General features: G+C 33.8%; 1 protein-coding gene across 2 annotated transcripts in view; it reads left to right on the top strand.

The window, feature by feature from the left end:
- The window catches only part of LOC114346330 (homeobox protein abdominal-B-like), a 638,798-nt gene extending 625,703 nt beyond the window's left edge, over nt 1–13,095 (top strand). For both annotated transcript variants that reach the window (XM_050643652.1, XM_050643653.1), the window contains one exon: nt 6,818–13,095. In XM_050643652.1, coding sequence (XP_050499609.1) covers nt 6,818–7,233 — 416 coding nt within the window. In that variant the 3' untranslated portion in view covers nt 7,234–13,095. The remainder of the gene's footprint in view (nt 1–6,817) is intronic.
- Nucleotides 13,096–13,300: the final 205 nt, after the last annotated feature.

The following is a 13,300-nucleotide window of genomic DNA, read 5'->3' as shown; positions in this document are numbered from 1 at the left end:
ATGTGCTCATAAAAAAAGTTACAGCCCTTTGAAGTTACAAAATGAAAATCGATTTTTTTCAATATATCGAAAACTCTCAAAGATTTTTTATTGAAAACGGGCATGTATCATTATTATGACAGGCCCACCTTAAAACCAAATTATAGTGAAATTTGTCCACCCCATAAAAAATTTATGGGGATTTTGTTCCCTTGAACCCCCCCCAACTTTTGTGTACGTTCCAATTAATTCATTACTGTGGTACCATTAGTTGAACACAACGTTTTTAAAACTTTTTTGCCTCTTAGTATTTTTTCGATAAGCCAGTTTTTATCGAGATGCAGCTACTTTTTTACTATATTTACATAAAAAATTTATGGGGGTTTTGTTCCTTTAAACCCCCCAAATGTTTGTGTACGTTCCAATTAAACTATCATTGTGGTACCATTAGTTAAACACAGTGTTTTTAAAACTTTTTTGTCTCTTAGTCTTTTTTTGGTAAGTCAACTTTTATCGAGATGTGGCTTCTTTTTCAAAACATACCAAAAAATTTAAGTTATAAATAAATTTTCAGATTATTAACAGGTGTCTATAATCATACAACCATATACAAATAGGTGGTGGATTCGACAAATATTCAAAATCTCTCGATAAACACTGGCTTATCAAAAAAGTATTAAGAGGCAAAAAAGTTTTAGAAATATTGTATTTAACTAATGGTGCCACAATAATAATTTAATTGGAACGTACATAAAAGTTTGGGTGGGTTTAAGGGAACAAAACCCCCATAAAATTTTTATGGGGTACACAAATTTCACTATAATTTTTTTTTAAGATGTTGCTATGATAAGGATTCCTCATGTCCATTTTCAATAAAAAAGCTCTAGGAGTTTTCGATATATTAAAAAAAATCGATTTTCATTTTGTAACTTCAAAGGGCTGTAACTTTTTTTGTGTGCACTATTGTATATAGGTAAGTGAGGTTTAATCAACCTATTTTTGACCCCAGAATCAGTGGTATAATTTATGACCAATCTTTTCGGGACACCCTGTATATAGCTCTTTTTCTAGAAGAGGTTCCACGTAGATTTCCCGTTTCAGTTTTAGATACACGCTCTGGTTATGTAACAAAATATTAATGTTGTCTTACAAAAATAATATGCATAAAATAGTTTAATAAGAAAATTAGAATCAGTTATTACAAAACTATAGTGTTAATGTTCCTATAGACTATATAGAGGATCGTAAAAAATAAATAAAAAAACATTTTACACATATTTTAAAATATAAATATATATTTTTTCACAGCCACTACTAGCGCTAACAAAAAACTCAAATTAGTATGAATATAGGTACTTATGTCACCTATGAGTGACACGCGCACAGCGTTAAGTATCGGCATGGCACGCAAAGGTGGCATGAGCACTGAATGGGTTAAACATAGTGACTATATAAAAAATACTTAACAGCTATAAAATGCATTAGTCGTAGAATCACTACAAAGCTTACAAAATCTCTTTAATCCACTAGTAAGCTTCAATATCACCGAAAGCTTTCCATTTCAGAAAAATAATGTGCAGCTGCCATGTAATTAGAAAAAAATAATCTTAGAATAAATTTTTTAAACTGCTAATGCAAATTATATAAAATTGCTAACAAATTTTGGACATTTCCTTTATTTGAGCTCAGAATAACAAAATGTAGAGAACTAATTGAATTATTAAGAAGGCATTTTTATGAAGACTAGAACATCTAGCAAATACCTGCCATCGTTATTACCTTTTTAGACTTGGTGGTAATTATAGATTGTTAAACACTAATTGAACTAAACAGATTGTTAGGTATATTTTAGCTTGTCAAACTTAAGATTGTTACTTATTTTATTACTTTACTTATGTTGTATTTCTTCCTTTTAGTGTTTTATTAATTGTAGGTAATCATCTTATATGTTTAAAAATATATATTTAAAATCTTGGAGGTTATGTATGTTTATAATTTAAATTCAATAATTTTTGACACCATCTATTTGTCTCTCAGTTTTCCATCACTATCATTAGACCAGGGCATTTAGCACAAAATAAATCGATTATTAAATACAGCACTAATGCCCGGTTTCACCAACAGATCTTAAGCTTAAGTCGAGAATATCATAAGAATTAATATAATATAATTATAATATATTACAATAAGATTACCATAATATAATAATAGATATAATTGATATCTTATCAAAGCAATCCAAAGTCTGTATAATGGAACGACTGCAAAAATTAAAACTGGATTAAGGATGTCTGAGGGATTTAAGGTCACGAAAGGATTGAAGCAGGGTTGTTGTATTTCGCCTACCCTTTTTAAAATTTATCTGGAACAAGCACTCAAGCTGTGGAAAAGAAAATGTAATGGCATGGGAATCCCTCTCAATGACGACACAACACTGTACACTTTATGTTTCGCTGATGACCAAATTCTGATTGCTTAAGATCATGACGACTTAAGTTACATGACGCGGAAGCTAATAGAAGAATATAACAAATGGGGTCTCGAAGTCAACATTAAGAAAACTGAAGCCATGTGTATTGGAGGAACAAAGCAGTCCATTACATTAGACGATGGGGTAGAAATTAAACACTGCGATGAATACAAGTACTTGGGCATGAAGGTAACTCAAGATGGAACACTCGACGCTGCTATAAAAGACAGAAACATACAGGGTAGAAAAGCCATATCCATGATGAACGGCATTCTGTGGGACCAGACAATATCTAAAGCGAACAAACAGCTCATATACAATAGCATACTTAAAAGTATAATCACATATGGCAGTGAAGTTTGGCCATTGAAACAAAGAGCTCAGAAAATGTTACTAGTAACAGAAATGGACTTCTGGAGAAGAGCAGCAGACAAATCAAGAAGAGATCGGATACCGAACGAGAGAATACGAGAAATGATGGGAGTAACACATACAATAATTGATGACATAAAAACAAAACAACTGGTGTGGTACGGCAATGTACAGAGAATGCCAGACGACAGGATCCCTAAACAGATTTTGGCATGGACACCACAAGGGAGAAGAAAAAGAGGAAGGCCGAGAAGAAGCTGGAGGGAGGGAATTGAAAAAGAACTAGAGGAAAGAGCAATTCCTCCAGGTCTAAGGTTAAACAGAGAAGAATGGCGGTTAGGAGTCGGAAGGCGTCGGAGAACGCTGTAAACCGATAGTAGTAGTAGTAGTATAATTGATAATATGGTAAGAATCTAAAATTATGGTGCAACGTAAGTGATACTCAAGGACGCCCTATCTATAAGTAGAGCTTAGGTAAGGTAGAGCTTAAGATCTGTTCGTGCAACCAGGCATTAGAGACTTGCATTTTGTTCAGCATGATGTCATTTAAAAATTCTGCTATAGAAAAATGGGTGGAAATGCAGAGTTGCATTTTAAGGCGCATAAAATGCATCCAAAATTGCACAAACATGTCAAAATAAGAATATTACGGGACAGATTTTGTTACTCGGGGGGTTTTTGGGGTACCTGAAGACGAATACTCTATCAGAACCGACCACCGGAGCACATGGTGCCCAGTTTTACTGATATGTCTCGCCATCTCAAGTTTAGAGGGTTTTCGGTACTAAACAGATGCAAACAGATTACCCGGAGGGGTTTTGGTGTCGCTGAACAAGAATACGCCATCAGATCCAACCCCTGGTGCACCTGATGCCCAGAAAGCCTACAAACTCCAGAAGATAATATGCCTTAGCAGTGACCTTCGGCGTCAGATGGTCCGGCGTATTGGTTTTGATGGCGTATTCGTATTCAGCGACTTCAAAAACCGCCTAGTAATCTAGTTGCATGCATTTAAGGTTAGATGATTTAAGGCTAAACTCCTGAAGATGACCTGCCTTAGCAGTTACCGTAGGCACCAGGTGCTCCAGGGGTCAGTTCTGATGACGTATTCGTGTTTTGTAAGCCCTAAAACTCCTCGCGTAACCACTTTGCATTAATTTAGGGCCGAAATCGCTCGAAACTCCAGAAGATGACGTGACCCTAGACACCAGGCGCTCCGGATTAGAGTTGCACAAGTTTGACTTGAATGTTTGAATTTGACTTGAGTTTGACTTAATTTTAAATCAAACTCAACTCAATCTTTCTGACAAATAATTCAAGTCAAGTAAAACTGGTCAATCGTACAGGTTTGAAAATTCAAAGTGTATGTCAAACTAGTTTGATAGAGTTTGAAAGAGTTTAAAAAATAATTTATTTTGTAAATATTATACTTTTTTGTCGAGATTGACATGTTAGTTGCCAATTAAGATAAGAAAATTAATAATACAATGAGTGCCACTTAAAAGTATCTTGATACAGGAAGCGATTATAATCAAAATAGGGTAAATTTTTTGAAAATGATTCTTGTATGCTTAGAATTGCTTTGCTGGTAAGTTTCGTTTTATCGATATAACTTTTTTATATTTGGGTGTCACTAACTAGATTAAAACAAAGAATTCGCTGGATAGTTTTTTATCATACCAAGTGTAATTTAATCTACTTTGGAAGCTTTAAAGTATTACGTAACGCAAGTTGGGGGAGGGTAACGCAAGTTAGTAAATGGACTAATTATAAATCTAAGATCTAACCACATCACGAGAAAAACCAAATAAAAATATACAAAACCCTGATAAAACCGGTCCTTATATATGGATCAGAGACATGGACACTGTCGAAAAGCGATGAAAACTTATTAGGTACGTTTGAATGAAAAATCTTCAGACACATATATAAAGGGGTGAAAGAAAATGACGTATGGCGCAGAAGATACAATTTTGAACTATACGCAGCATACAACGAACCCGACGTCATAACATCCATAAAGATCGGAGGTCTGCGCTGGATGGGCCATGTTAAAACGGATGTTGGAGACCGAAACACCAAAACATATAATGAGGCAAACACCAGTAGGGAGAAGGTCAAAGGGAAGACCCAACCTTAGATGCGTGGAACAAGTGGAACAAGATCTGAAAACACTTGAGAGTACCCACTGAAAGAACAAAGCAAGGAACAGAATAGCATGGCGGAAAATCCTAGAACAAGCCAGGACCCAAAAAGAGTTGTCGAGCTACTGATGATGATGAAGTTGGGGGAGGGAGTCATGTAAAACGTTACGGCGCGTTATACGGGGGGAGGGGGGTTAGAACAGCGCATTACATAACATTGTTTTTTAACTTAAATAAAAAAACTATGTAATCACAATGTCCTAACTTTTCAACTTTCGTTTATATTGTACATAGAACCCCTGGATTGTATTATATTGCTCCTGCACGCTCCGCTCATGTTACAATACGACAATAGTATTCAAGTGAAAAAATCTTAAAATTTGTATTACCAGACCAAGCACAGTAACACATGTTTGCAATAAATAGCTGGACCTTCCTTCACAACAAAAGATGAAAAAGGTACAGATGGGATAAAGAGGTTGTAAAATTGTGTTACGGTACTTAAACGGCCCCTTTAACAAAAATTTATGAAGGAACAATAAAATATTATATTTTGATAGAGTAGGTTTAATGAATTTTTTGTGATTTTGCAATGTCGTTGTAAAGAGTTAGTTCATTAATTGTCATTTTATAACACTGTTCTTAATTTTTACATAGGTAATACAAGTATGCACTTTTCAATTTTCATTGTTTTGAAATCACCTGCCGCAATATCAAATAAATCAGTACATTTATTTTTCTTACTTAATTCTTCTTCAACTACAGATTTTTTCTCTTAATTTTTGCAGTGGAAGAGAAGGGATACCTTCAAAATCAGACTTAATTTGATCTGGTACATATTCTGAGCCGAAAAATATTCAGGTTCAGATATTATTTCATAAAGCACACACTTCAAAAGGAACGTAATAAACAAGCCAAGCACATACTTCTTAATATGAACTACAAACTAATTTGCGGAGTAGCAGAGTACAGATTCAGACCTATCCAAATAAGTCAAAACAAAAGTCGGTACGCTTTTAATTAGAATTGGAAATAAACACGTTGCGCAATATGATATGCAAACTTCAAACTGTTTGAAGAAGTTTGATTTCAAGTCAAACCTAAAGATATCAAAATCAAGTCAAGTCAAACTTTTTTACAGAAAAAGTTTGATTTTCAAGTCAAGTCAAGTTTGTTGAATAAAATCAAACTAGTTTGACTTGATGCATCTCTACTCCGGATGTCGGTTCTGATGGCGTATTCGTTTTCAGCAACCCCAAAAATCCCCGAGTAACAAAATCTGGCCCTTATTATGCTTATTTTGACATGTTTATGAACTTCTCGATTCTCGATGCATGTTATGCACTTTATAATGCTGTTTAAAATACATTTTCACCTATTTTTCTATAGTAGACTTTTTTCCTGACATCATCCTGAACAAAATGCAAAAAGTTGCAAGTCTCTAGGTGCTGTATTTAAAAATAGATTTATTCTGGTTTTTAGTGCTAAATGCCCTTTTCTATATTATACTTAGTAGGTACTCTTTAATAAAATAATTTTCTATAACCTTTCAACATTTTCCTTATTTTTGTACAATAAATTTTCATATTTTTCCGGAGTATTTCTTAGAATACCAATGTTTATCTAAAAATTCAATTAATAATAATTAATTTATAAATCCCACGTAGCCATAGCTTTGTTTTAGTAGAAAACAAAGCAATTGGAATGAGAAATCAATTAACGTTGATAACAGTTTACGATAACAAACAATTGCAACTGAACCTTGAAAATTAATTGCTAAAATTTTCCCTTGTTATGAATATTTAATTGTTCACAGTTATGTGGGGATCATCCCCATCTCTTTTTGCTTCAGGTTCGCTGGGTTCCATGGTAGGATCAGTGTCTTGTGGAGCTGGTACCAACCCCCTCGAATGGACCGGTCAAGTGACTGTCCGCAAAAAACGTAAACCCTACTCGAAATACCAGACGCTGGAGTTGGAGAAAGAGTTCCTGTTCAACGCCTACGTTTCCAAACAGAAACGATGGGAGTTGGCGCGGAACCTCAACTTGACCGAGCGCCAGGTGAAGATTTGGTTCCAGAACCGAAGAATGAAAAATAAGAAGAACTCGCAAAGACAGCAAACGCAGCAGTCGAATAACAATAACTCGGCTACCAACAACCAGAACCACCACGGGTCTCATCACCATCCCTCGCACCAGGTGCACACGCCGCACCATATTGTAAACCACCACGTTTCTGCTAATGGGACGTTAAAACATCATCAGTGACCAATGCCGTTTTCTGGGGTAGTTTTGGGCCACCATCACCATGGGATAGCGAATTAAAATACTCTTTTAGTGTCATTTTTACTGCAAGAAAGATGGAACTGTAAGCTTTGATTGATTTTGGTGATTTTTCGTACTAATGTTACTTTAATTGGTAGAAGTATGCAGGACTTGTGTACAAATTTTTGACAATTACGTCACATTTTATATAATGATCTGTTTTTCGACACGTACTAGGTTTTTGTATATTGAATATACGTATTTAGTTTAAAAGTATATTCAGAATATAGAAATTACAATTATACAATTAATAATTTATTTATGATCTAATTGGTATAAGCTTATGTTGTATTGTCATCCAAAGATGCAATAACAAGTTAGCGATATGCGATTTTTACATAGTTCATTTTCAACTTCCTAGTTTGTTTACAAAATATATGCTATGTTTTTCTAATGCCTCCTTCCAGTAACCTTCCAGTAGTGATCAAGAAATGAATGCTCACTAAACCATGAAACTATATCGAATATACTTTTTTTTCATCGGGTGACTCATACGCTATTTTCACTTTAAAGTTATATAATCATTTTGGATTTTATACTAGAACATTATAGGAATGAGATAGTACCAGTGAAGTTGTTTTTGGTCTCAGATACAATTGTTGTAGATAAGGGTTGAGTTGGAAGGAAAATAAAAAGATTGCAATAGACATATGGGACATAACACGAAAGACGAATTTCTTAGATGAAAAACCTATAAGAATAATATGGCTGCATTTCAAAATAACTCTCTCGAGCAGTATATTTAGAAATTAAACTGGTTAAAAAAGAACATGGATTCTGCAAAAGGGTCCCAGTCCCATAAAAGGTGTTTTTGCTGTCCTTTTTTGACTAATTCTGTCCTTCTTAACTTATATATGTCCAGGTATCCATAGGAGGGTAACTAAATATTCCTATTTTAGTTGATTTCATTTTCCTATGACAATCCCTGATTCCCAATATTTGTCCAAAGTAAAGAGCATATTCCAACATGATAAGTTTTCTTTTTAAAGAAGAATGGCATTTTACCCCGGCTTTTTGAGAGATTAGTTCTAGGCTCTTACATACATAATACAATTCCTCATGCTGTTTTAGAGCCGTCTGTGAGTTACTTTATTTCATTCGTGTTTAGCTTAGAAATGATAGTTTTGTCCCATTTCATATAGAAATCATTTATAAAGCTATACTCTCTTGGTATGTAGTCTTGGGATAGACCACAAGACTCATATTTAACTCGAGAAGTGGATCTAATGATACCTTCTTTGGTCATACTATATACGGTCTTATATAATCAATTATTCCATTAGGATATGTGTGGACACAATTCATCCTCAATGGAAAAGTCTTTAGTTGTGGAAATACAGAAGTTAGCTTGTTCTATTTCCATCTCTACCAACCATATATGAAATAGAGCAGTGGTAGATATGTCGTACAATCTACCCTGCTTTAATTAAGTTCTATTAATGCTGTTGCGTGTAAAGCATTGTCAAATGCCCTTTCTATATCAAGACAATGATACATCACTATTTATTTTTGCTCAAGGCGTCATCCATTTCATTCATTAACGGCGCCAATAATGCTTCTGTCAACGTTTTCGCTTGGCACACATGGTGATAGGTCTGGAAAATGAGGTGTCTGTAAGAACATTTCTGTTCCGATACAATCATCCGCAGTTTGGTCATTATTTTTAAACTAGATCCACTAGATCGTTTATAATTATTACTTGGGTATTTATAAAACTTTATTATTGATAATACTGTGATTAAAATTATTTTTTATGTTATGAATAAAAAAATATAAGGTTGCTAAATTTCCCTAATAAGAAGGCTACCAGATTAGTAATAATTTGGCAGCAAAAAACATTTTTTGTTATTTATTTTTTAAGAAGCAAACCATCATTGAAAAAATTGTCGTTAAATCTTGCATACTTCTAAATAAACCAATAATAATTTTTTTAATAGTGAAAGTGAATAAACACTGAGTAAACAGTGTAAAAATAGGATATCTTAATGAAATATGTAAATTTTTGTATAAAAAGGTAATTCATTTATATTACCTTATTTATAGTCAAGTTAAAAGCATTCTTTGATTTTATTTTAATTATTAAAAATTTTATTATTTCGTATTAAAAATAATAACAATCGATTTATAAGACATCGAATAATCGATTCATTAAATATAGATTAATCGATAAATTAATTTCTTAATGTTCAATTTTCTGCGTGTGCCGATGATAAACGAATACATAAAATTAAAATTAATGAGAGCAATAATCATACATTGTCAGTTATTATAAAATAATTTTTACGTAATATTCGAAATCGTGTTGGATATCGAGTAGTTGTGATTCGATTATATTAATCGACCTATTTAGCAAAAAGAGTAGTTGGTGATAGGAAGGTATTGCTAAAATATTCGCGGTGAAAAATTAAATATTTTATTAGGAAATCCTAAGTAATGTCCCAGTGATCACAAGGAATAAATGTTTTTTCTTTGTGTAAATATTTTGTAAAAATTTTTGATAGCCTAAAAAATACATTTGATGTTTTCTGATTTAAGAAATATTTGTATCCCATTCAAAATAATGGGATAATAAAGAATAATTATGTAACTCTATGAAAACTCTTGTTTTGTGACAATAGAAATCGATCTTTATATACGGTGCTTCCCCATTATTTTTGTGTAGCAATGTGTAGCCATTTCATTATATGTTATTAGCTTACTTAAAATAATATCATTCTTCTTCTTCTTAAGGTGCCGAGACCGCTTGTCGATCGTTGGCTCTCTCTCATGTTGCCCAGCATATTAACAATCACTGTCTTATTTACAGCCGCACGAAATAGTTCAGTGCTAGTTTTCCCAAACCATTGGCGTAGGTTTTTAAGCCTAGAAGTTGTACGGCGGCCCACACTTCTTTTTCCCATTATTTTACCTTGCATGACAAGGTGAAGTATGTCATATTTTTCTGGGTGACGCATTATGTGACCAAAGTATTCCAATTTGCGCCTTTTAACCGTGTTCACTACTTCGCAACTTTTATTCAAACGTTGCAAAACTCTTTCGTTTGTGACTCTTTCTACCCAACGGATCTTTAGAATACGGTGGTAGACCCAAATCTCAAATGCTTCTAGGTTTTTTTAAAGCGATTCTGTCAGGGTCCGTGCTTCAACCCCGTAAAGTAGTACTGGGAATATATAACATCGAACCATTCTTAAGCGAAGTTTCAAATTTAGATCATGACTGCAAGGATTTTCTTAAATTTCATAAAACTTGTTCTTGCTTTGGCAATTCTACTTTTTATTTCTGTACTAGGGTTCCAGCTTTCATTAATATGAGTACCCAGATATACAAGATTACTTACTCGTTCAATCGAGTCATTACCGATTGTTACGTTATAGTTATTATTGTTTACGGCTGCTTGTTTACTAATAACCATAAACTTTGTTTTTCTTGCGTTGAGGTTGAGTCCATATATCGCGCAGAACGCCACCATTCGGTTTAATAACGCTTGAAGATGTTCAATTGATTCTGTCACTTACAAAGTGTCATCTGCGTATCTGATATTGTTCATAAGCATACCATTAATGAGTAAGCCCTCTTTTGCGTTTTACAACACTTCTCTTAAGATTGTTTCAGCGTAAAGATTAAACAACATTGGTGACAATATACAGCCTTGTCGAACTCCACGCTTGATTTTTACTTTTTCAGAGCACTGATTCCCAACCCTAACACATGCAGTCTGCCCCCAATACAATCGCATTCGATCATTATTTATTATTTTTCCTTTATCCATTATCCATTATACGTTTCTCCATAAGTTTTTATATTGGTTCATATCAATATTAGTCCTCTTCATACAGATGTCATATCCAGAAGTCTTCTTTGATATCATTAGTATATATTAAGTGCCTAGAAGTGTCAAATTTAAATTTTATTTCACCTGGGAATAAATAAGGATTAAGTCTTCAGAACTGGTGCAATCCTCCTCCCCTTTCCTTGGGCCCTTGTCCTCCATTGACTGCGGTGCTGTGTCAGATGGACGGATTCATGTACGGATTCTCCCACCAGAGTCTACATTTGGTCTGCCCGTAGTGTTCTTCGTAGGAGATATTTTTCTTGATCTGCGGCCTTCTACCTTTTCTTCTACTACCAATGGTTCCATGGTCCCCATTCTTCTGGGAACTACTTTTTTATCGAGTGCTTACCATAGAGCCTTTTTCGAAGTACCCTACCATACGATTTCTGGAATATCAATGGATACCATATGAACGTTTGTTTCTTTATTCCTATTTTTTAACCATGTATCAAACAACCTCTTTATTGTGCAATAACAGAGGGAGGACAGGCCAAAAAAATACCCAGTAATTTCCTGCAAGTTATGAAAGGAGAGTCGACATAGACTGGGGAAACTACTTTGAAGAACACTACAAATGCAAATTGGAAAAGTGCTCTAGATTAGAATGCTCAAAATGGTATAAAAAGAGGTCGAACAAATAAAATCTTAGATAGAAGTGAACGCATTGGCATAGGATCTACAAAGGTCCCTTCCAAATGTTTATACCACAAATCCTTACGTTTTATATTATTCATTGTTATTTCATCATCAACCTCAAAAGTCCACTGCTGAAGATAGGCCCCTTCCTCCAACCCCATCTATCTTGCTCCGCTCTCATTCAGTTTTTATTCCTTCTTTAATCGTCATTCCATCTTGTAGGTGGTCGAACTAGGTTTCTCTTGTCTTCCCTTGGTCTCTATTCCAATAACTTGTTTGTCCATCTTCCATCTGTCATTCTAGCCATGTGTCCTGCCCATCTCCATTTTAGTTTGGCTATCCTTTAGATGACTTCAGTCACCTTGGTTCTTCTCCTGATTTCTTCGTATTTTATTGTGTCTTGAAGAGTTATTACTAAAATGGACCGCTCCATTTTTCTCTATGTGACTTAGTATTATGATTTGATTGCATCAAATGTTTATAATATATCATCTCTAGATAATACTGTATCCTGTTTTCAAGTTTTTCATGCACCATTGATTGTTTTTATTTCACGAGTAGGTTCGCCATAATTTTGGTTTTTATATTTATGTTAAAATTGCTTCTATATTATTGAGCAACTAATTAAATTATAAATAAAGGAAGGAAACTATCCAAAAGTTGCAATTGCTTCATATAGCATAATTGATTAAAAATATATGAAGAATTACTATTGTATTGTAGGATACCAAATGTTGCTAATATTTTTTATTCGTTAATTATGTACTTGTGACTGATATTTTTTAGACAAAAATTCACGACAAACATCTAATGTATTTTTAGGCAATAAATTGTTACACAGTTGTTCATATTTCACCAATTGTATTTCCATTTCCGTATTTTTTTGTGTCTCAACACCCATTGCTAGTTTCAAATTACGTCTAATTTTCTTGTAGTATTTTAAAATAAGTGCTTCAAACTTAGTTCACTTAGGGCGAAGTGTTGACGAATACCAACCCCTAAAAAAAAGTTCTTTGCAGTGCCAAAGAGTAAATTTATATTTGTTATATTTACTGAAAAACTTATTTTTTTAATTTTTCCGAAAAGTTTTTGGGCTTGTGCAAATAAAATAGTAGATTCCGTGATGGATCGCTACGTTTGCTTTTGTGGACAATTTTGGGGGAGATTTTAGGACTGATTTTAGGACTGATTGATATATGGAAATAAGACATTAGGTAGTAATAGTGATATATAGTCCGTCCGCTATAACTTTTCCCATGCGGTACGATTCATTTTCAATCAAATTAAGTCAAAACATAAATTGAAACGAACGTCGATGTGTATATACATTTTGTATACTGTATTCTATACATATACTACACACATCGGCGTAGGTTTCACTTTCTGTTTTGACTTAATTTGATTGAAAATGAATCGTACCGCATGGGAAAAGTTATAGCGGACGGACTATAAATCTATAACAAATATCAATAATTATGAAATTATTTTGTGCAGATACTTTCCTGTGGCTCTCTGTAAGTGCAAATTGTCCTGTAGAAATTA

Source organism: Diabrotica virgifera, chromosome 2 (genome assembly GCF_917563875.1).
Source record: "Diabrotica virgifera virgifera chromosome 2, PGI_DIABVI_V3a".
NCBI lineage: Eukaryota > Metazoa > Arthropoda > Insecta > Coleoptera > Chrysomelidae > Diabrotica > Diabrotica virgifera.
This window is presented reverse-complemented; position numbering and strand designations above follow the sequence as displayed.